Source organism: Acipenser ruthenus, chromosome 8, assembly GCF_902713425.1.
Source record: "Acipenser ruthenus chromosome 8, fAciRut3.2 maternal haplotype, whole genome shotgun sequence".
Classification (NCBI taxonomy): domain Eukaryota; kingdom Metazoa; phylum Chordata; class Actinopteri; order Acipenseriformes; family Acipenseridae; genus Acipenser; species Acipenser ruthenus.
In genome coordinates, this window is record NC_081196.1 from 66430 (window position 1) to 87670 (window position 21241).

The 21241-nt window shown below is 41.1% G+C and overlaps 1 protein-coding gene across 1 annotated transcript; it reads left to right on the forward strand.

Annotated features, from left to right (window-relative positions):
- Positions 1-3198: 3198 nt before the first annotated feature.
- Positions 3199-9238, forward strand: LOC117973054 (collagenase 3-like). Its single transcript, XM_034924032.2, has 10 exons — positions 3199-3334; positions 3870-4108; positions 5289-5437; positions 6082-6207; positions 6413-6568; positions 7290-7410; positions 7574-7707; positions 7981-8140; positions 8226-8329; positions 8704-9238. Exons 1-10 carry the CDS (start codon positions 3227-3229, stop codon positions 8802-8804), a joined length of 1398 nt encoding a protein of 465 aa, XP_034779923.1. The 5' UTR covers positions 3199-3226; the 3' UTR covers positions 8805-9238.
- The last annotated feature ends 12003 nt before the right edge of the window (positions 9239-21241 follow it).

Genomic DNA, 21241 nt, shown 5'->3' on the forward strand with positions numbered 1-21241 from the left:
GCTCTAAATGCATTACACATGAGAGTGCAACACAATACAGCAACGATAACGAACAGGGCTCTAAATGCATTACACATGAGAATGCAACACAATACAGCAACGATAACGAACAGGGCTCTAAATGCATTACACATGAGAGTGCAACACAATACAGCAACGATAACGAACAGGGCTCTAAATGCATCACACATGAGAGTGCAACACAATACAGCAACGATAACGAACAGGGCTCTAAATGCATTACACATGAGAGTGCAACACAATACAGCAACGATAACGAACAGGGCTCTAAATGCATTACACATGTGAACAGAAGCTACAGGACAAGGGAGCACAACTCCAGTCCTCAAGGGAAAATCCACATCAGAGGTTATCAATTTAATAATGAACAGATAAATACCTGGACAGAGGTGTAACTGGGTCGATTGAGTAATTAAGGGTGTGTGTGTAACACAGCTCTGTGCTAGAATGGGCCTTGCTGTGCACCAGGGCTGTAGAAGTTACTGTACATGCTGGACTGTGTGAATCTGACAAAGCAGCTCTTTTACACTAAAGTATCCCACTGGATTGCATTCATTTGGGCTCTAGTGCTCTGTTAATGAATACAATAAAAAGCAAAGAGATGTTCATATTAGCATGCGGACATGCCTCATAACTGACTAACATTTTCTGGATGATGTGTGTCTGTGTGGAACAACAGGACTGGAATCATGTTTAATGGTTGATATAGTCACCAAATCAGCAGATACGGTGTCTCACAGCAAAGAAAGCTTGAGAAAATTAAAGGGGAACAACGTTAGTCATGCCAAAGTGCATAAAACATCTACAGAGGTGCTGGGTATCCAATCACAACCCAGTGCATGCTGTAAAACATCTACAGAGGTGCTGGGTATCCAATCACACATTATCAGTCCACGTTGATCCTGCATTATCAGCGTGCGTAGATCCTGCATTATCAGCCTACGTTGATCCTGCATTATCAGTGTGCGTTGATCCCACATTATCAGCCCACGTTGATCCTGCATTATCAGTGTGCATTGATCCCACATTATCAGTCCACGTTGATCCTGCATTATCAGCGTGCATGTATCCTGCATTATCTGCATGTGTTTATCCTGCATTATCAGTGTGTGTTGATCCCCCATTATCAGCCTACGTTGATCCTGCATTATCAGTGTGCATTGATCCCACATTATCAGCCCACGTTGATCCTGCATTATCAGTGTGCATTGATCCCACATTATCAGTCCACGTTGATCCTGCATTATCAGCGTGCATGTATCCTGCATTATCTGCATGTGTTTATCCTGCATTATCAGTGTGTGTTGATCCCCCATTATCAGCCTACGTTGATCCTGCATTATCAGTGTGTGTTGATCCCACATTATCAGCCCAGATTGATCCTGCTTTATCAGTGTGTGTTGATCCCACATTATCAGACCACGTTGATCCCACATTATCAGCGTGCATTGATCCTGCATTATCTGCATGTGTTGATCCTGCATTATCAGCGAGCGTTGATCCCCCATTATCAGCCCTCGTTGATCCTGTATTATCAGTGTGCGTTGATCCCCCATTATCAGCCCTCGTTGATCCTGTATTATCAGTGTGCGTTGATCCCACATTATCAGCATGCGTTGATCCTGCATTATCTGCATGTGTTGATCCTGCATTATCAGCGAGCGTTGATCCCCCATTATCAGCCCTCATTGATCCTGTATTATCAGTGTGCGTTGATCCCACATTATCAGCCCACGTTGATCCTGCATTATCAGTGTGCGTTGATCCCACATTATGAGCCCACGTTGATCCTGCATTATCAGTGTCTGTTGATCCTGCATTATCAGCATGCATTGATCCTGCATTATCTGCATGTGTTGATCCTGCATTATCAGTGTGCGTTGATCCCACATTATCAGCCCATGTTGATCCTGCATTATCAGTGTGTGTTGATCCTGCATTATCAGCGTGCATTGATCCTGCATTATCTGCATGTGTTGATCCTGCATTATCAGCGTGCGTTGATCCCCCATTATCAGCCCTCGTTGATCCTGCATTATCAGCCCCCGTTGATCCCACATTATCAGCCCACGTTGATCCTGCATTATCAGTGTGCGTTGATACTGCATTATCAGCGTGCGTTGATCCTGCATTATCAGCGTGCGTTGATCCTGCATTATCAGCGTGTGTTGATCCCCCATTATCAGCGTGCATTGATCCTGCATTATCAGCGTGTGTTGATCCTGCATTATCAGCATGCGTTGATCCTGCATTATCAGCGTGCGTTGATCCTGCATTATCAGCATGCGTTGATCCCCCATTATTGTGCTTGTTGTGTATTACAGCAAATGAGTCCCTGTTTCCATTCTCAGGCTTAGGGAATCACCTACTATTTTAAATGTCATAAAAAGTGGTGCAAATGACACAGTGGATTTTAAGGTTACTTGTGATTCATGCAATATAGTTGGAGTGGATTTCAGTTTATTCTATGAGAGGTGGTTTGCTGGCTTCTTTTTATCCCCCTGGGCAGCATATATTTAGCAACACTATCGTGCATCAAGTGTCCGTTTGTACTGAAAAGCACAAGAAAGCTATTCAGTTTTTCCCATAGAGCCAGTACTAAAGCCAGGTTTCCTATCCTATTTCACATACAGTGCTACAGAAACAACTGTAGTTGAGCATCGTGCTACTATTTGATATGAAAGACACAGTGTTGCCATAACCCACTGTCTAGAATGGCATCAAAATGCTTCTGAAAACTGCATTTCTCCACTTCAAATCTACGTTACGATTTCTTCTTCCTGTTGTAGCATGTTCCTAAAAACTGCATAAATGACAGAAAATGTTGCCGTAGTGGAATCTGTAAGAAGTGTGTTTGTAGACATCTGCGCAGAGTGAATGCATGAAGTCATTCTGTGTATCAAGTTGCTTGTGTTTCTGAAAGGACACTTCAAAGTCTGAAAATCTCCCCATGGCTCATTCTCGACCACCTTCTTCCGAACCCACATAGAGAGGCCCTGTAACCCCCACACACTGTGCAGCAGACAGCCCCGTAAGCAGTTCTGCACTGCACTGGAGCAGGAAGTGGCATGGGGGGGTGAATCATGGGGATTGGGGGGTTGGGATGAAGGTGAATCATGTGGATCACTTGACAGCACTATAAAAAGCTCTTCCACAATGTACCTTACAGAAGTCAGTCTGGGCGTTGCTTAATTACTGAGGCAAGATGAGGTACAGTGGGCTTGTGGTTCTACTCAACATTGCATATTCTTATGCGTTCCCATTGTCCGCAGAGGACAGTGAAAAAGATGAAGACAACTGGCATTTTGCAGAGGTAGGTCCAACAGCTTGAACCTGTCTATTGCACAATCTCTCATTGACTTGATAGAATAAGTATTTCACTGAAATGTAATTCTCCATTTATTAAAGTTGAGTTACATCTTAATACTCAGCCAATAAATATTCAAAGGGGAAAAGTAACCATTTGAAAATGATAATATATAAGTCTTTGTCAGAACAGAATTTGCATTCAGATGTTACTCCTGTGAATGCTATAAAATCTATTGCAATTCTTATGAATTAGCAGCCATTATTTTAAAGGGTTAGTAAAAATAAAAAGAATATGACAAATAGTTCAATTTGACTGCCTTACATAGCTGTACTAAAAGGATGGCCAATGTTATAACATACAGTGTGTGTATTTTTCTCCACGATTAATATGATTTCTCTCTTGTATTTAACATATTCATAGGCTAAGCTTATAGGACACGGAGGCAGGTATCAGGCGAAACACATGTCAACGTATTTTCTACCCGACTCAGCATTTAGTGTTTGAAGTTGTTCATTGAATTGATATATTTTGTTCCCAGAAATATCTGAGGAAATTCTATGGCCTGGCCCCTGGACTTCAGGGACCACGGAAGTCCACTAGCCCCATGTCGCTGGTAATTAAAGAGATGCAGTCCTTCTTTGGCCTGGAAGTAACTGGGAATTTGGACCCTGCCACTCTAGAGATGATGCACGTGCCAAGGTGTGGCGTTCCTGATGTTGGAGAATATAATCTCTTCCCCAGGAATCTCAAATGGAAAACAACTAACGTGACATTCAGGTAAGTAACTGCAAATTCTCATATAATTACAAGAGTGTCTTGCTAAGAGGACATGTCATGTCAGTGCAGGCTCCCCAATGATTCTCACATCCCATCTATTCAAGCCATTAGGTGTGTGTTTCCAGTGTCTTGGGGAAATGCTTTGAATGCATGTGCGTGTGCTTTTTGTTCCCCCATTATTATGAAGTTACAAATCCTTTTTCTGTCCACCTAGTCCAAACATCCAAACAAGAAAACAATCACATTTCTATGCTGCTTCAAAAGCTCGGGCACAAAAATCATTTGAACTGAATGTTGTTGTTGAGAAGCAGCATTTTAAAATCCAGATTTACCAGCATTTACCTTGAAACCTCAAGCAGTGAGACATGAGCAGTGTGGAGTAGTGGTTAGGGGCTCTGGACTCTTGACTGGAGGGTTGTGGGTTCAATCCCCGGTGGGGACACTGCTGCTGTACCCTTGAGCAAGGTAGTTTACCTAGATTGCTCCAATAAAAAACCCAACTGTATAAATGGGTAATTGTATGTAAAAACTAATGTGGTATCTTGTAACAATTGTAAGTTGCCCTGGATAAGGGCGTCAGCTAAGAAATAAATAATAATAATGAGTCATGCTAACAGCAATGTGCTCCCTTATTTGAAGATTGTGAATTTACGTGATACCTCGCAAAGTGGGATATGATTCATGCTAACAGCAAGGTACTCCCTTATTTGAGGATTGTGAATTTACATGATACCTCGTACAGTGGTATATGATGCAAGGTACTCCCTTATTTTGAGGATTGTGAATTTACATGATACCTCGCACAGTGGGATATGATGCAAGGTACTCCCTTATTTTGAGGATTGTGAATTTACATGATACCTCGCACAGTGGGATATGATGCAAGGTACTCCCTTATTTTGAGGATTGTGAATTTACATGATACCTCGCACAGTGGGATATGATGCAAGGTACTCCCTTATTTTGAGGATTGTGAATTTACATGATACCTCGCACAGTGGGATATGATGCAAGGTCCTCCCTTATTTTGAGGATTGTGAATTTACATGATACCTCGCACAGTGGGATATGATTCATGCTAACAGCAATGTACCCCCTTATTTGAGGATTGTGAATTGACATGATACCTCGCACAGTGGGATATGATTCATGCTAACAGCAATGTACCCCCTTATTTGAGGATTGTGAATTACACCCCGGATGTGAAAGCCTCCGAGGTTGACCGAGCGATCCACAATGCCCTCAGAGTCTGGAGTGACGTGACGCCGCTGGTCTTCAGAAAGCTACACGAGGGCACTGCTGACATCATGATCGCCTTCGGGTCAAAAGGTCCTGTAATAAAACAACGGCAGTCACTGTAGTTGGTGCCGGCAGTTTATTTTATTATTACTATATTGCACTGGTACACAAGTGTAAAGTATAACATTCTCAGTGTATGAGTTCAGTTTGTGTCTCATCAGTTTCCAGTAGGGTCCAAAAGCACACCACCCACAGGCTTGCCACATATATTATGATTCAGTAAATGATATCCTGGTATTCAAACATTCGTATCCAGCAACAACAGTTTCAACAGTGTTTCAGACAGCTTGATTCTTTTTACTAGACAACAGCGAAGACATACTCCACTTTTTCAAAGGCAATATATAATATACCTGGGTTAAATTGGATAACACCTGTTGTCAGAATGAGGTGAATTGCTGTGAAATATACAATAATACTAGAACGCCCATCAATGTGTTTCCTTAGGAGTATCAGTGCAGGGCTTTCACCTGGGAATGCAGTGCATGCGCTCATGCATTAACTGACTTCATTTGCCAGCTGATTCCCAAGCTCTCATCACGTGTAGGAAAGCATAAGGTGTTCAGACCTTTTACTGCATTGTCTCACATGGCTGTGGAGTGGTGCACACTGTGATCCAATGCTCTTGTTATATTGTATGTGAATTTGAATCACTTGACCCATTGCCTTTGTAGAGCACGGAGACTTCAATCCATTTGATGGGCCCAATGGTCTGCTGGCCCATGCCTACCCACCTGGCAATGGACTTGGGGGGGACACGCACTTTGATGAAGATGAGACTTGGTCAACGGACTCCAGTGGTACCATATATATATATATATATATATATATATATATATATATATATATATATATATATATATATATATATATATATATATATATATATATTGTGTTTTACAGATATACAGTTGTTTAGACAAAGTAACAGAACTTGACGCATCCACATACTTGAAGCATCCACAATGTGTATTAATGTGTATAAAATGAGGATGTGTTCTTTAGGTTACAACCTATTCATTGTTGCTGCTCATGAATTTGGCCATGCTTTGGGTCTCTCCCACTCCGAGGATCCCGGATCCCTGATGTACCCAGTGTACTCGTTCAGCAAAGGATTCCCCCTTTCAGAAGACGATGTCCATGGAATTCAGTCACTTTATGGTACCTTCACATTTCTGAGAGCATTTCTTAAGACTCCTAAATGACCTGCAATGGGTGCAGTATAAGAATTAGCTGTGAGCTCTGTAGATGGCATAGTACAGGGGTGGCCAAACCTGGTCCTGGAGAGCCACAACCCAGCAGGCTGTATAGGTAACCCTTAATCATTGGAACAACTACATTTTGACTAGTTAAGCAGTATTGTTTTCAATTTAAGCAGTCATTTGTTCAATGAAGTAATTTAGAGATCATTTGGAACAAAAACCTGAACTCCCTGCAGCTCTCCTGCACCAGAGCTGACCTCTCCTGATTTAAATGAACAATTTAACTTGCTAAATTGATCAACAACTTCCATTCTTCAGAAATTGATGATTTAAGGGTTACCTATAAAAGCTGCTGTGACTCCCCAGGAGCAGTGTCGGCCGCCCCTGGCATAGTAGATGATGAAGTTAAGGCTTGTATCTGACTTCCATACAGCATGGGCTTCATTTAACATAGGCATCATTGTATAAGCAGCTTAGCACTGCTTGATTCAGCAATATTTTGCCTTTTTGAGTTCTAAAGAACAGTGCATCACTGGCTGATTCAATTAAAGCAGGCTAATATATAGAAGCAAGCCCTAAGCAAATCATTTAATTGTGTGCTATATACACTCAAGGATTGTGCTTCATATTCTTGTTTCTGCTTAGAAATGGTTGCTTACCCCAGTCCATCTTACCCTCAGGTCCGAACCCAAATCCACCTAAAGTTAAACCGCATCCTGAAGCGCCAAAGAAGTGTGACCCACTCCTGTCTTTTGATGCCGTGACAAAACTCAGAGGAGAAACGATTATCTTCAAGGACAGGTAACGTTTGAGAAAGTAAACCTCTAATTGTACTGCCCCCCATTGAATTGAGCAATCCCAGTCTTCAGGAGAAGACGAACGCCCTTTGGGTTGCCTCTGTTGAAACTGATTGCTGTGCTGGTAAGTGAGACTAACCCAGTCCTGTTGGTTTGTTGTGTGTCAGGTTTTACTGGCGCCTGCACCCTCAGATGGTGGATGTGGAACAGTCGCTGATTAAAATGACCTGGCCGGTTCTCCCAAACAAAGTGGACGCTGCATATGAGTCTGCAGAAAAGGACCTTGTTTTTATTTTCAATGGTCAGTATTGCACTGTCTGTTGTTTTTATTTTCATTGGTCAGTACTGCACTGTCTGTTGTTTTTATTTTCAATGGTCAGTATTGCACTGTCTGTTGTTTTTATTTTCAATGGTCAGTATTGCACTGCCTGTTGTTTTTATTTTCATTGGTCAGTATTGCACTGTCTGTTGTTTTTAATTTCAGTGGTCAGTATTGTGCTGCCTGTTGTTTTTATTTTCAATGGTCAAATGATTTGGACCCTGATGATGCTGATCTGACTTTTACTTGTGACAGGAATCAGGATGTGGGCTCTGAACGGATATAACCTGGTGGAAGGGTACCCCAAATACATTCACAAGCTGGGTCTTCCTAAAACTGTTCGGAGGATCGATGCCGCTGTGCAGATCACAGGCACTGGAAAGACCCTGCTGTTTACAGACGAGGACTACTGGAGGTGAGGCAGCCTTTTAACGAAACAGCAGCTGTAAGACGCTTACAGCATGAACACACAAATCAAACAAACACATTCTATTTTCTAGTTACGATGAGTACAGTGGAACAATGGACAAAGGCTACCCCAGATCTATTGAAGATGATTTTCCAGGTGTTGGAGAAGAAATAGAAGCTGCTTTCTATGAATATGGTTTGTATTATTAATTGTCATTCAGCTTTTACAGCTCTCCTGCACCGCAGCACTTAGCAAATTGGGTTTTGCCATTATTAACATTGCCAGATAATTTTGCTATGCAACGATGACTTCTGTCTCCCATAAGTGAAGTTGAGCTGCGTGTTTATTAGAATATGAATGCTTTATGAATGCCATGAATGCCATCTGGCCGAAACGTTGCTCTGTTTTTAACTTTGTTCTTTTTAAATAATAAATAATAAAGAATGGAAATGTGATCTGCTATCTGTTATTATTTTGGTGTTGCACCTCTACTTGTATCAGTTTGTTTCCTTAACCCTAAAGAAGTGTGCAGTCTGAAGCTTTGAAGCCTTTCCTCTTTTTTTCCACAGGTCACCTTTACCTCTATCGGGGATCCATACAGTTTCAATACAGCTACACGTCCAAGCGAGTGGTTGGGATTTTAAGAGCAAACTCTTTGCTTAACTGTTAAATTATTAGAATTCAGAGAACAGACTTGTTTTGTTAACCATTTTTATATTTTGCATTAAGGTGTTTTTGTTTAGCTAAATTCTTAAAGTTTCATAATTGTCATTCTAATTTATTATTATTTTTTTTTCAAAATGAAAAATTACCCAAATAAAGTTCAACCAAATCAGAAAAAGCACACATATGTGATTTAGGGAGCTGTAAGCAGTCTGGGGTTGTTCTTTTTCTCATGAGTTGTTTTCCTTGTTAATAAGGACTATGGAGAGAACCTAGAGCCCCTCCCACCCCTACCTGGGGATTACTTCCTTATAATGGGGGCTCATATAAAGACAATGCACTGGATGATTACACCAGAGCAACATCAATCAACCTTTATTTTTATCTTACTTTAATACACTTTTGTAAAGAAAATATGAGTTATTTTAAGTGAATAAAATGCCTGCAGGTTTGTCATTGTGTTCTTTTCATTCTTAACCCAGACACCAAGCCTTCAGTGTGTCAGTGTTTATTGTGCTCTAATAACATGATGACTCAGCACCAGAGGGTTCAGTGTGTCAGTGTTTAATGTGCTCTAATAACATGACGACTCAGCACCGGGAGCGGTTTTCCAGCAGTCGTATCCAGTTATTACTCACTGTGATCTCAGGACCAAAGCAAACAGGCTGCACTGCGTCAGATCAGTTTATAGCAACAGAGATTACATTTCAACATGCAGTCTATAGCAACTGAGATTACATTTCAACATGTAGAATAACTATCATTTAAACATGCTTCAGACCTTCATATGTCTGCAATACCCTCCATTTTCATAACATTGTGTTTGAAAAACATTGTCATGATATACGTATGTAAAAGGTTACATTTTTTTTTTTTACAAAATATCATGAAACACACTGTGGAGTAAAAGCTTGAGATCCTCTTGATGGAATCCCAGTGCATTGCTCAAACACACTAAAGCCTGAGATCCTCTTGATGGAATCCCAGTGCATTGCTCAAACACACTAAAGCTTGAGATCCTCTTGATGGAATCCCAGTGCATTGCTCAAACACACTAAAGCCTGAGATCCTCTTGATGGAATCCCAGTGCATTGCTCAAACACACTAAAGCCTGAGATCCTCTTGATGGAATCCCAGTGCATTGCTCAAACACACTAAAGCTTGAGATCCTCTTGATGGAATCCCAGTGCATTGCTCAAACACACTAAAGCTTGAGATCCTCTTGATGGAATCCCAGTGCATTGCTCAAACACACTAAAGCTTGAGATCCTCTTGATGGAGCCCCAGTGCATTGCTCAAACACACTTGCCATGCCGTGTCCTCTAATGATTAGAAACCTCACAGCTTGTCTCAGCCAATCAGCTTCAGGGCATGTATGCTTGTAACAGCATTAATATGTAATGCACCGTGTCATTATGTGTTTATTGTTGTGTTGTGTGGTTTTGGCTGAGCACTTTGATTGAAATACAACTAAGAAACATGCTGTCTCCTCAATACTGTGTAATGAAAAGCAACATACCGTCCTCACTGGGTCTGAAGAGGTGCCAGTAAAGCAGCACATGGTTCCCATTGCTTTCCACAGATTGAATTTGGAGCAAGCTAGACACGTGGTTGGACTCAGATACTGCTGCTGGTCACCCTTTTTAATGGGAGAATGTTAAGGGCTTGTTAATGTAGCAGCGTTTTAGTTGTATTTTTTGGAGGGGGGTGCAAAATTGCATTCTAATGGTTACTGTACATTTCAGCAATGATGGACTAATTCCAGTGTGAGTTCTATTTCATAATATTTAGAATAGATGGATAAACAGAAACAAGGATGCTTCTGACAACCGCCTACTTTATCCAAACCTCTGTAAACACTCATGCACAGTCAGTATGTCTGTAAGCAGTAATGGAAAAGCACAGGCGCCTCATTATAGTGGTATTGGATTGTGTGATATTGATGCTGTGCTATTTACTCAACTACGGGAAACATTGTGTTATTTTTGTTCTTTCTATATATATATATATATATATATATATATATATATATATATATATATATATATATATATATATATATATATATATATGTGTGTGTGTGTGTGTGTGTGTGTGTGTGTGTGTGTAAATCAGCAAGGACCCATCTCTTGACATTTTTATTATATAAAAAAAACTGTCTGCAGTGTGTTACACAGCATTAAGAAGACAGACAGCAGCAGCTCATTCAGGGACACTGATTTCAGCAGTTCAGCTCCTGTCTGCAGTGTGTTACACAGCATTAAGATGACAGACAGCAGCAGCTCATTCAGGGACACTGATTTCAGCAGTTCAGCTCCTGTCTGCAGTGTGTTACACAGCATTAAGATGACAGACAGCAGCAGCTCATTCAGGGACACTGATTTCAGCAGTTCAGCTCCTGTCTGCAGTGTGTTACACAGCATTAAGATGACAGACAGCAGCAGCTCATTCAGGGACACTGATTTCAGCAGTTCAGCTCCTGTCTGCAGTGTGTTACACAGCATTAAGATGACAGACAGCAGCAGCTCATTCAGGGACACTGATTTCAGCAGTTCAGCTCCTGTCTGCAGTGTGTTACAGAGCATTAAGATGACAGACAGCAGCAGCTCATTCAGGGACACTGATTTCAGCAGTTCAGCTCCTGTCTGCAGTGTGTTACACAGCATTAAGATGACAGACAGCAGCAGCTCATTCAGGGACACTGATTTCAGCAGTTCAGCTCCTGTCTGCAGTGTGTTACACAGCATTAAGATGACAGACAGCAGCAGCTCATTCAGGGACACTGATTTCAGCAGTTCAGCTCCTGTCTGCAGTGTGTTACACAGCATTAAGATGACAGACAGCAGCAGCTCATTCAGGGACACTGATTTCAGCAGTTCAGCTCCTGTCTGCAGTGTGTTACACAGCATTAAGATGACAGACAGCAGCAGCTCATTCAGGGACACTGATTTCAGCAGTTCAGCTCCTGTCTGCAGTGTGTTACAGAGCATTAAGATGACAGACAGCAGCAGCTCATTCAGGGACACTGATTTCAGCAGTTCAGCTCCTGTCTGCAGTGTGTTACACAGCATTAAGATGACAGACAGCAGCAGCTCATTCAGGGACACTGATTTCAGCAGTTCAGCTCCTGTCTGCAGTGTGTTACAGAGCATTAAGATGACAGACAGCAGCAGCTCATTCAGGGACACTGATTTCAGCAGTTCAGCTCCTGTCTGCAGTGTGTTACACAGCATTAAGATGACAGACAGCAGCAGCTCATTCAGGGACACTGATTTCAGCAGTTCAGCTCCTGTCTGCAGTGTGTTACAGAGCATTAAGATGACAGACAGCAGCAGCTCATTCAGGGACACTGATTTCAGCAGTTCAGCTCCTGTCTGCAGTGTGTTACAGAGCATTAAGATGACAGACAGGAGGCACACTGACTGAGTGCTTAATAGCCTCTTATTAAATGTAGAGTGACTGGAATTTCCCTCAAGGGCACAGCAATAAAAACAGTTCTGCTTTCATGCTGTCAGATGATACTGAGCTATTTACTCATCACATCACATTGGTGTAGATTCCCCAAACTTGTTAAAATGCTCCATGTAAGGTTACTGAACCACCAGCAACACTCACACAAAGTTTGTCTTAATGTATTACTCTGTTTCATCAAAATGGATCATATACCATTCTGAACTGAAAACTCAGTACTTACAGAGTATTCTAAATAGCAATTTTACAAACAGCATTTTGTCAATATTCACCCAAGTGAGTTATTGAGAAACAATCCCCTGTAGTTTACCATGTTAGTGAGGGTTTTATCTGTCTAAAGTATTCAGAGAGCAACAAACTCCATTTATTATACAGTATTCAGAGAAAAACAACTCCATTTATTATACAGTATTCAGAGAACAAACTCCATTTATTATACAGTATTCAGAGAACAAACTCCATTTATTATACAGTATTCAGAGAACAACAAACTCCATTTATTATACAGTATTCAGAGAAAAACAACTCCATTTATTATACAGTATTCAGAGAAAAACAACTCCATTTATTATACAGTATTCAGAGAACAAACTCCATTTATTATACAGCATTCAGAGAACAACAAACTCCATTTATTATATAGTATTCAGAGAACAACAAACTCAATTTATTATACAGCATTCAGAGAACAACAAACTCCATTTATTATATAGTATTCAGAGAACAACAAACTCCATTTATTCTACATGGAAGATGGAAGATGTATTCTTAGCCCGATGACAGTTTAATATAAGGTTGAATAGTTTGAGGAACCCTAATGAAATCGCTGTACAGAGTGCTAATATCCCTTGTGGTTTGGGGTGTGTGTGTGCGTGGGCTGCTGTTGCCACTCCTCCTTGAACGTCTGCAGCAATATGAACCATTCTGGGAGCCTGGGGAAGTAAGGGGAGCTGTCTGGCACTGAGAGAACACATTATTTGTCATTAAAAATGTCTGTCCTAGGCATTTGTTACCTGTGGAAAATCCCATGCTTTAGTCAACATCCTTTGCTAAGTCTGTAAGCAGTCAGATGAGCCAGCAGTTTGTCAACCTGTGCTGCATCTGTGCTGAATCTACAGTAAACAGTGAGCTTAGTAAAGCTGCTGAGCTGTGATTCCAATAACCTGCCACCCCAGTCATACAAAACAAACAATGCAGGACCCCCAGCACGTGGGACAGGAGCCTCTCATCTGTGTCCCTGTCACATTGCTGAAGTCACCATGAGAATCTCCTTTTCTCTTCATTCAAATCCAATATATATTAGTCTCCATGGAAATTTCCTAAAATCTGCAATGAGAAAATTCTGCGGCAATGACTTTTTAATGAAAAGTGTTAATGAGTACAAATAAATAAGAAAAATAAAGACACAGTTAGTTAATATTTTTTTATTATTAAATCACATTATTAAAATCTGAAAAAAAAACAGAACATGTTTTTGCAAGAAATTGAAAATTCTGTGAGAGAGAGCAAATTCTGCGATTTTTTTTGTGATCGCGGAATCCTGGAGCGACTGTGATGGTTTTCCTGAACAACTATTGGGGAAGCAAAACGAGAAACAAATAAAAAACATGGGGGTCAAATGTAATGATCTAAATAGTGGTGAATCTTAATTTCACCAGCAAACAGTGTATAAACCTGATTTTTTGTGGATCTCATTTAAATGTATTTTTTAGCTCATGTTTCTAATTTTCTTTCTCCATTAGTGGTTTATAAGCCTCATGTCTGAAGGCTTAGTGAGTAGGGCCCTATAAATACAGAATACAACAAAATGCACCTACGATAATTAACCTGTATACATGTTATCAATTACTGATATTCTACAGTAGACAAGCTTGAAGTCTCTGATCGGCTATCTGCCTAATATTCCTCAAATTAGCACATGCTGATCAAGAGTGCTGTTTATTCTATTTCCAGGGCTTGCTATGTAATGAACTTGCTAATACAGCCTACAGGTTTAGACTGGGCTTGTAATATGAACCCTGTAAGCATTTGATTAGATAGTGGGAGGGATTGCATGATTACTGTGCTACTCACCACCCTCGAGAGACAAGCTTTCGTCATTCAGCTTTTGTAATATTCACAGAGGAACGACCAAAACAGATCTATATCGGGATAGACAGCCAGGCTGTAGTGTGTATTTACAGCACAATCATCGGCATGACTCAAGCAGGTTAGTGTTTGTTCCTCCTCTCCCACCTGCACACTGTTGGTTTGTGATAAGCCGCTGGAGAACAATGCCTCCTCTGTGTTGGACATGGCTGACCAGGTGCGGCAGCGCGTATTGTTGGTAAAGATGGGCTTTGCTGTTTCATTCGATAATATTAAAATAATCTGTTGTTTCTGAGCAGCTTGTCTTAAGTGTAGCTGGGCAGAGACAGACAGAAAGCACACAGCAGTCGGTCAGGTCTATCACCCGTCTGGCTGGACTTCCAGTGAATCAAAAAGACACGGGAAGCCTCCTGGGTCCTGAAGTTATTAACAACACAGGAACACAAGAAAGGTTACAGATGAGAGGAGGCCATTCCGCCCATCTTGCTCGTTTGGTTGTTAGTAGCTTATTGATCCCAGAATCTCATCAAGCAGCTTCTTGAAGGATCCCAGGGTGTCAGCTTCAACATTACTGGGGAGTTGGTTCCATACCCCCACAATTCTCTGTGTAAAAAAGTGCCTCCTATTTTCTGTTCTGAATGCCCCTTTACCTAATCTCCATTTGTGACCCCTGGTCCTTGTTTCTTTTTTCAGGTCAAAAAAGTCCCCTGGATTTTGAATGCTTGAATCAGATCACCGCGTAGTCTTCTTTGTTCAAGACTTGAATAGATTCAGTTCTTTTAGCCTGTCTGCATACAACATGCCTTTTAAACCCAGGATAATTCTGGTTGCTCTTCTTTGCACTCTTTCTAAAGCAGCAATATCCGTTTTGTAACGAGGTGACCAGAACTGAACACAATATTCTAGGTGAGGTCTTACTAATGCATTGTAAAGTTTTAACATTACTTCCCTTGATTTAAATTCAACACTTCTCACAATATATCCGAGCATCTTGTTGGCCTTTTTTATAGCTTCCCCACATTGTCTAGATGAAGACATTTCTGAGTCAACATAAACTCCTATGTCTTTTTCATAGATCCCTTCTTCAATTTCAGTATCTCCCATATGATATTTATAATGCACATTTTTATTGCCTGCGTGCAATACTTTACACTTTTCTCTATTAAATGTCATTTGCCATGTGTCTGCCCAGTTCTGAATGTTGTCTAGATCATTTTAAATGAACTTTGCTGCTGCAACAGTTTGCCACTCCTCCTATTTTTGTGTTGTCTGCAAATTTAACAAGTTTGCTTACCATACCAGAATCTGTTCTGAATGCCCCTTTATCTAATCTCTATTTGTGACCCCTGGTCCTTGTTTCTTTTTTCAGGTCAAAAAAGCCTCCTGGGTCGACATTGTCAATACCGTTTAGAATTCTGAATGCTTTACTAAAGTTCTGGACTTTTTTTAGATTCTATATGAAGGATTACATTGTTTAAATAATTACATAATAACAACATGAAATGGTTACATTTGAAAGTTGATAGCTGTGTTTTTCGTCCAATGTATAGGCTTTTGTGTTGTGTACCCGGATATACCTGCTCATTATTGCATTAAGTTGCGAGACTATTGAGAGTTTTCACAACGTTTCAATGAAACCCCAGTGTCATCTCAAAACAAAACACCTCACTTCAGAAATATATAAATGGTATTTGGTAATACAGAATTAATAATTTATGTGATAAGGCTTTCTGCGACAGAGCTTTTGCGCCAGCTGTTTTCCCTTTAAGATGATTAAAAGTGGTTTCTGAATCTTTTTTAAACTGTATTCCCTGTTGTCCAGTGTCAAAAATATACTCTCCCAGTATATTTTGAGGAAGCCAATATCCTCTCTACTGAGAACCACTTTTCCAGGAATTCCTAAAGCAGATGCTTTTTTACATGTTGCTCACGGAAAAAACGCAATATGAGATGAGTCTTTTTTTCCAGTTCTTGCAACTAATAAGCTGCAGCTTGTAGTTCTCAGTGATAATGCTTAGCGCAAGTCTGTGCACAAAGAAGAATGTTAAGTGCAATGTTCTGCATAGTTGTGGGGACATTATCTTCAAGTCTGCTGTTGCTTCCCTGACCTACTTTGGAATTTCCATTTCCATTTATAATTTCCAGTACTTCACAAAGGGACAGAGTGGCAAGAATAATCCAGAAGGCAAAGAGTGAGCTTGTGAAACAGGGGAGAGGCTGGGCATCAACCGGCGACCCCACCTTCACCGCTGTACAGAACAGCCTCACTCATCTGCTTTCCCAGAGGTCTCCCCTGGTAAAGGCATGGTTTATTTAGATTTCCAGAAAACTTTTGACAAAGTCCTGCATAAAAGATTAATTCTCAAACTGAACGCAGTAAGGATTCAAGGAAGTGCATACATAAGGATTTGGGCGTGGTTAACATGTATAAAACAAAAAGTACTGAGGAGAAACCTCAAATTGGAGCGACGTAACCAGTGGTGTACCACAGGGATCAATATTAGGTCCTCTGCTATTCTTAATCTACATTATTATTTTGTTTATTTAGCAGATGCCTTTATCCAAGGCAACTTACCTGAAGAGTCACTTACAACTACGTCTCACCCGAAAGACAGAGCACAAAGAGGTTAAACGACTTGCTCAGGGTCACATAATGAGTCAGTGGCTGAGGTGGGATTTGAACCGGGAACCTCCTGGTTACAAGCCCTTTTCTTTAACCACTGGACCACACAGCATCCTTAATTTAGATTCTGGTATGGTAAGCAAACTTGTTAAATTTGCAGACAACACAAAAATAGGAGGAGTGGCAAACTGTTGCAGCAGCAAAGGTCATTTAAAATGATCTAGACAACATTCAGAACTGGGCAGACACATGGCAAATTACATTTAATAGAGAAAAGTGTAAAGTATTGCACGCAGGCAATAAAAATGTGCATTATAAATATCATATGGGAGATACTGAAATTGAAGAAGGGATCTATGAAAAAGACATAGGAGTTTATGTTGACTCAGAAATGTCTTCATCTAGACAATGTGGGGAAGCTATAAAAAAGGCCAACAAGATGCTCGGATATATTGTGAGAAGTGTTGAATTTAAATCAAGAGAAGTAATGTTAAAACTTTACAATGCATTAGTAAGACCTCACCTAGAATATTGTGTTCAGTTCTGGTCACCTCGTTACAAAAAGGATATTGCTGCTCTAGAAAGAGTGCAAAGAAGAGCAATCAGAATTATCCTGGGTTTAAAAGGCATGTTGTATGCAGACAGGCTAAAAGAACTGAATCTATTCAAGTCTTGAACAAAGAAGACTATGCGGTGATCTGATTCAAGCATTCAAAATCCAGGGGACTTTTTTGACCTGAAAAAAGAAACAAGGACCAGGGGTCACAAATGGAGATTAGGTAAAGGGGCATTCAGAACAGAAAATAGGAGGCACTTTTTTACACAGAGAATTGTGGGGGTATGGAACCAACTCCCCAGTAATGTTGAAGCTGACACCCTGGGATCCTTCAAGAAGCTGCTTGATGAGATTCTGGGATCAATAAGCTACTAACAACTAAACAAGCAAGATGGGCTGAATGGCCTCCTCTTGTTTGTAAACTTTCTTATGTTCTTAATTCTTCAATCAGAACCTCTTCAACCACAGTGTAGGGTTCTGAACCTCTTCAAACACAGTGTAGGGTTCTGAACCTATTCAAACACAGTGTAGGGTTCTGAACCTGTTCAAACACAATGTAGGGTTCTGAACCTCTTCAATCACAGTGTAACATTCTGAACCTCTTCAAACAGTGTAGGGTTCTGAACCTCTTCAATCACAGTGTAGGGTTCTGAACCTCTTCAATCACAGTGTAACATTCTGAACCTCTTCAAACACAGTGTAGGGTTCTGAACCTCTTCAATCACGGTGTAGGGTTCTGAACCTGTTCAAACACAGTGTAGGGTTCTGAACCTATTCAAACACAGTGTAGGGTTCTGAACCTCTTCAATCACAGTGTAACATTCTGAACCTCTTCAAACACAGTGTAGGGTTCTGAACCTCTTCAATCACAGTGTAACATTCTGAACCTCTTCAAACACAGTGTAGGGTTCTGAACCTGTTCAAACACAGTGTAGGGTTCTGAACCTATTCAAACACAATGTAGGGTTCTGAACCTCTTCAAACACAGTGTAGGGTTCTGAACCTCTTCAATCACAGTGTAGGATTCTGAACAAGAGTCTGTATAAGAATCTGGTGAATGAAGTGCCCTGAGATAAGCCTTCAGTGCAGCTCCTGCTCATGTGACAGGACAGTGAATATGTTTCTGTTACGTTATATTCCTGGGAAGCGATGCAGCCACAGACCAGCCTACAGAAACATTTGGTTTTAAATACGACCACAATGACCAGCAGATTGTGATTCTCAGGAACAACGTGTGAATGTCATTGCCTCTTACAAGCATACGGTTTTGTGGTGTGTCCACACCCTTACAAAACTTTATCACAGTATTTCTGCACTGTTCCAGTGCTTTTTCCCACAGTTATACCATGCTTTCACTGTGCTTTATTTCACTTTGCTTTGCTTTTACTGTGAGAACTTGTTATAAGGGAAGTAACTGCACTTCATACAGTAGACAGAGGAGATTGACTGGCTAACATATAATAACACCTTTTAAAACACACTTAAATCTTTCTGTCTGGAAATCTCCATGGGGTATAAAGGTGCTGTAGATGTCTCTAGGGAGTGGGTATAACAGCGTTGTAGATGTCTCTAGGGACTGGGTATAACGGTGTTGTAGATGTCTCTAGGGAGTGGGTATAACGGTGTTGGAGATGTCTCTAGGGAGTGGGTATAACGGTGTTGTAGATGTCTCTAGGGACTGGGTATAACGGTGTTGTAGATGTCTCTAGGGACTGCGTATAACGGTGTTGTAGATGTCTCTAGGGACTGGGTATAACAGTGTTGTAGATGTCTCTAGGGACTGGGTATAACGGTGTTGTAGATGTCTCTAGGGAGTGGGTATAACGGTGTTGTAGATGTCTCTAGGGCGTGGGTATAACAGTGTTGGAGATGTCTCTAGGGAGTGGGTATAACGGTGTTGTAGATGTCTCTAGGGACTGGGTATAAAGGTGTTGTAGATGTCTCTAGGGACTGGGTATAACGGTGTTGTAGATGTCTCCAGGGAGTGGGTATAACGGTGTTGGAGATGTCTCCAGGGAGTGGGTATAACAGTGTTGTAGATGTCTAGGGACTGGGTATAAAGATGTTGTAGATGTCCCTAAGGTAATGTTGCCCTCTGGTGGACAAAGCCAAAGCATTGTGTGAGTTTCAATTAACTCCCTTTTATCAAATTCAAACCTCGATGACGAAAGGCTGTCAGTTTAAGTGTCGACCCCTGTGGCTGACATTCTCTCGGAGAACGTCACATTCAGACACTGAGCTTTTGTATGTCACGCCATGGATTAGTGATGCTAAAGTTATGCAAAGATCCTAAACACTGGAACTTGTTCAGGGACAGGCCTACCCTAGTATCTCATACCATCGCAATATATACAACAGGCGTACAGTTCAGTAACTCTTACAGGGGCACAGAGAATAGGGTCAGTTACAATGCACATACTTCTAATGAAGACTAATCCTTCCCATCGTTTTATCAGAAATTAGCTTCATAAAAAATGTGATTTGAATCGGTTTCAAAGTGTTTCCTTCTTATTCTGGTTGTGTTCCTCTTCCCTGTCTGTGTCGGGGGGCTGCGGTGACGGTGCTGCTCCATCCGGCTGCGAAGAGAGGCCCCAGTCAGACAGCCAGGGCAGAGCTGGAGTCCCAGTCCTGGAGTACGCTCCTCAAAAACAACATCACAATACAGCTGTGTGTTATTTTCAACAGGAGCCTTGCTAATCAGGGTCTACTGGTTACTGTACATATAAATAGATAGTCAGATTATTGGAGAGTCTGTGTTTAACATTTAATGTGCAAGATCTGACCTCAGAATACAGGCATCCGGCATCAGATAACGGAGCCCAGTCTCCGTTTAGGAAGTTACCCATCAAGCAAGCTCATTACTTACTGTATTCTTTACAAAGCAGCTCTTTGTCCAGAGAACCACACAACAGAGCAGATGGAAGAAGCCAATGTTATCAAAGAGGAACAGCAATGTTTTCTTTGTGTTTTCTTTGGGGTACGTTATCCTTGTGAATTGCATTAACCAGTCCAGACCAGGCTTTCCCAGTCCTCCCTCAGAAGTCATGGATGATGGTTCAAATGGGGGGGGGGGGGGGGTCTGTCCAGCCTCTCCGGGGTCCCAGTCAATCTCAATATGTTTTCAGGATTCCACCGCTGGTCCACATTTGGGATTTCCATTTCAGCGTCTGTTAAAGTGCTGTTATCAGGAATCGGGGGCTCATTTACCAAGTGACCCCCCAATAGAAGAAGGCTGTAGATCGCCATTAAACTATTCAGGACTACAGTTTGCATCTTCTTAGTTTCACAGTCGAGCAGAACACAGCACTAACAATACTGTGCTTGCGGTTTACTGAGCAGAGTTCTAAATGACCCAACAGTAGCAAGGAGCAGAAGATTGTGAGTTGCGAGATGACATCACAATGAGCCGATGCCATCACCATGTCAAAGTTTAAACAGTCATTAAATGGTAGCCCTAGCAGCACTGTACTGTTGTCATTGTGATGTCATAAAGCAATACATCTTTTTTTTTTTTTTTATAAACAGCTAAAGTTCCTGGGATTTCATTGGTTTACCTTTAAGGGGTATCGCTGTAGATTATGAAATTCATGCCAGTGTCTTCCAGTAAGCACAAAAAATGGGGTTCTTATGTTTCTTTTTATGTATTTTTTAAACTATCACCTGTGGGAACAATCAACCATTTAAAAAAACTGTTCTGGTAATAAAA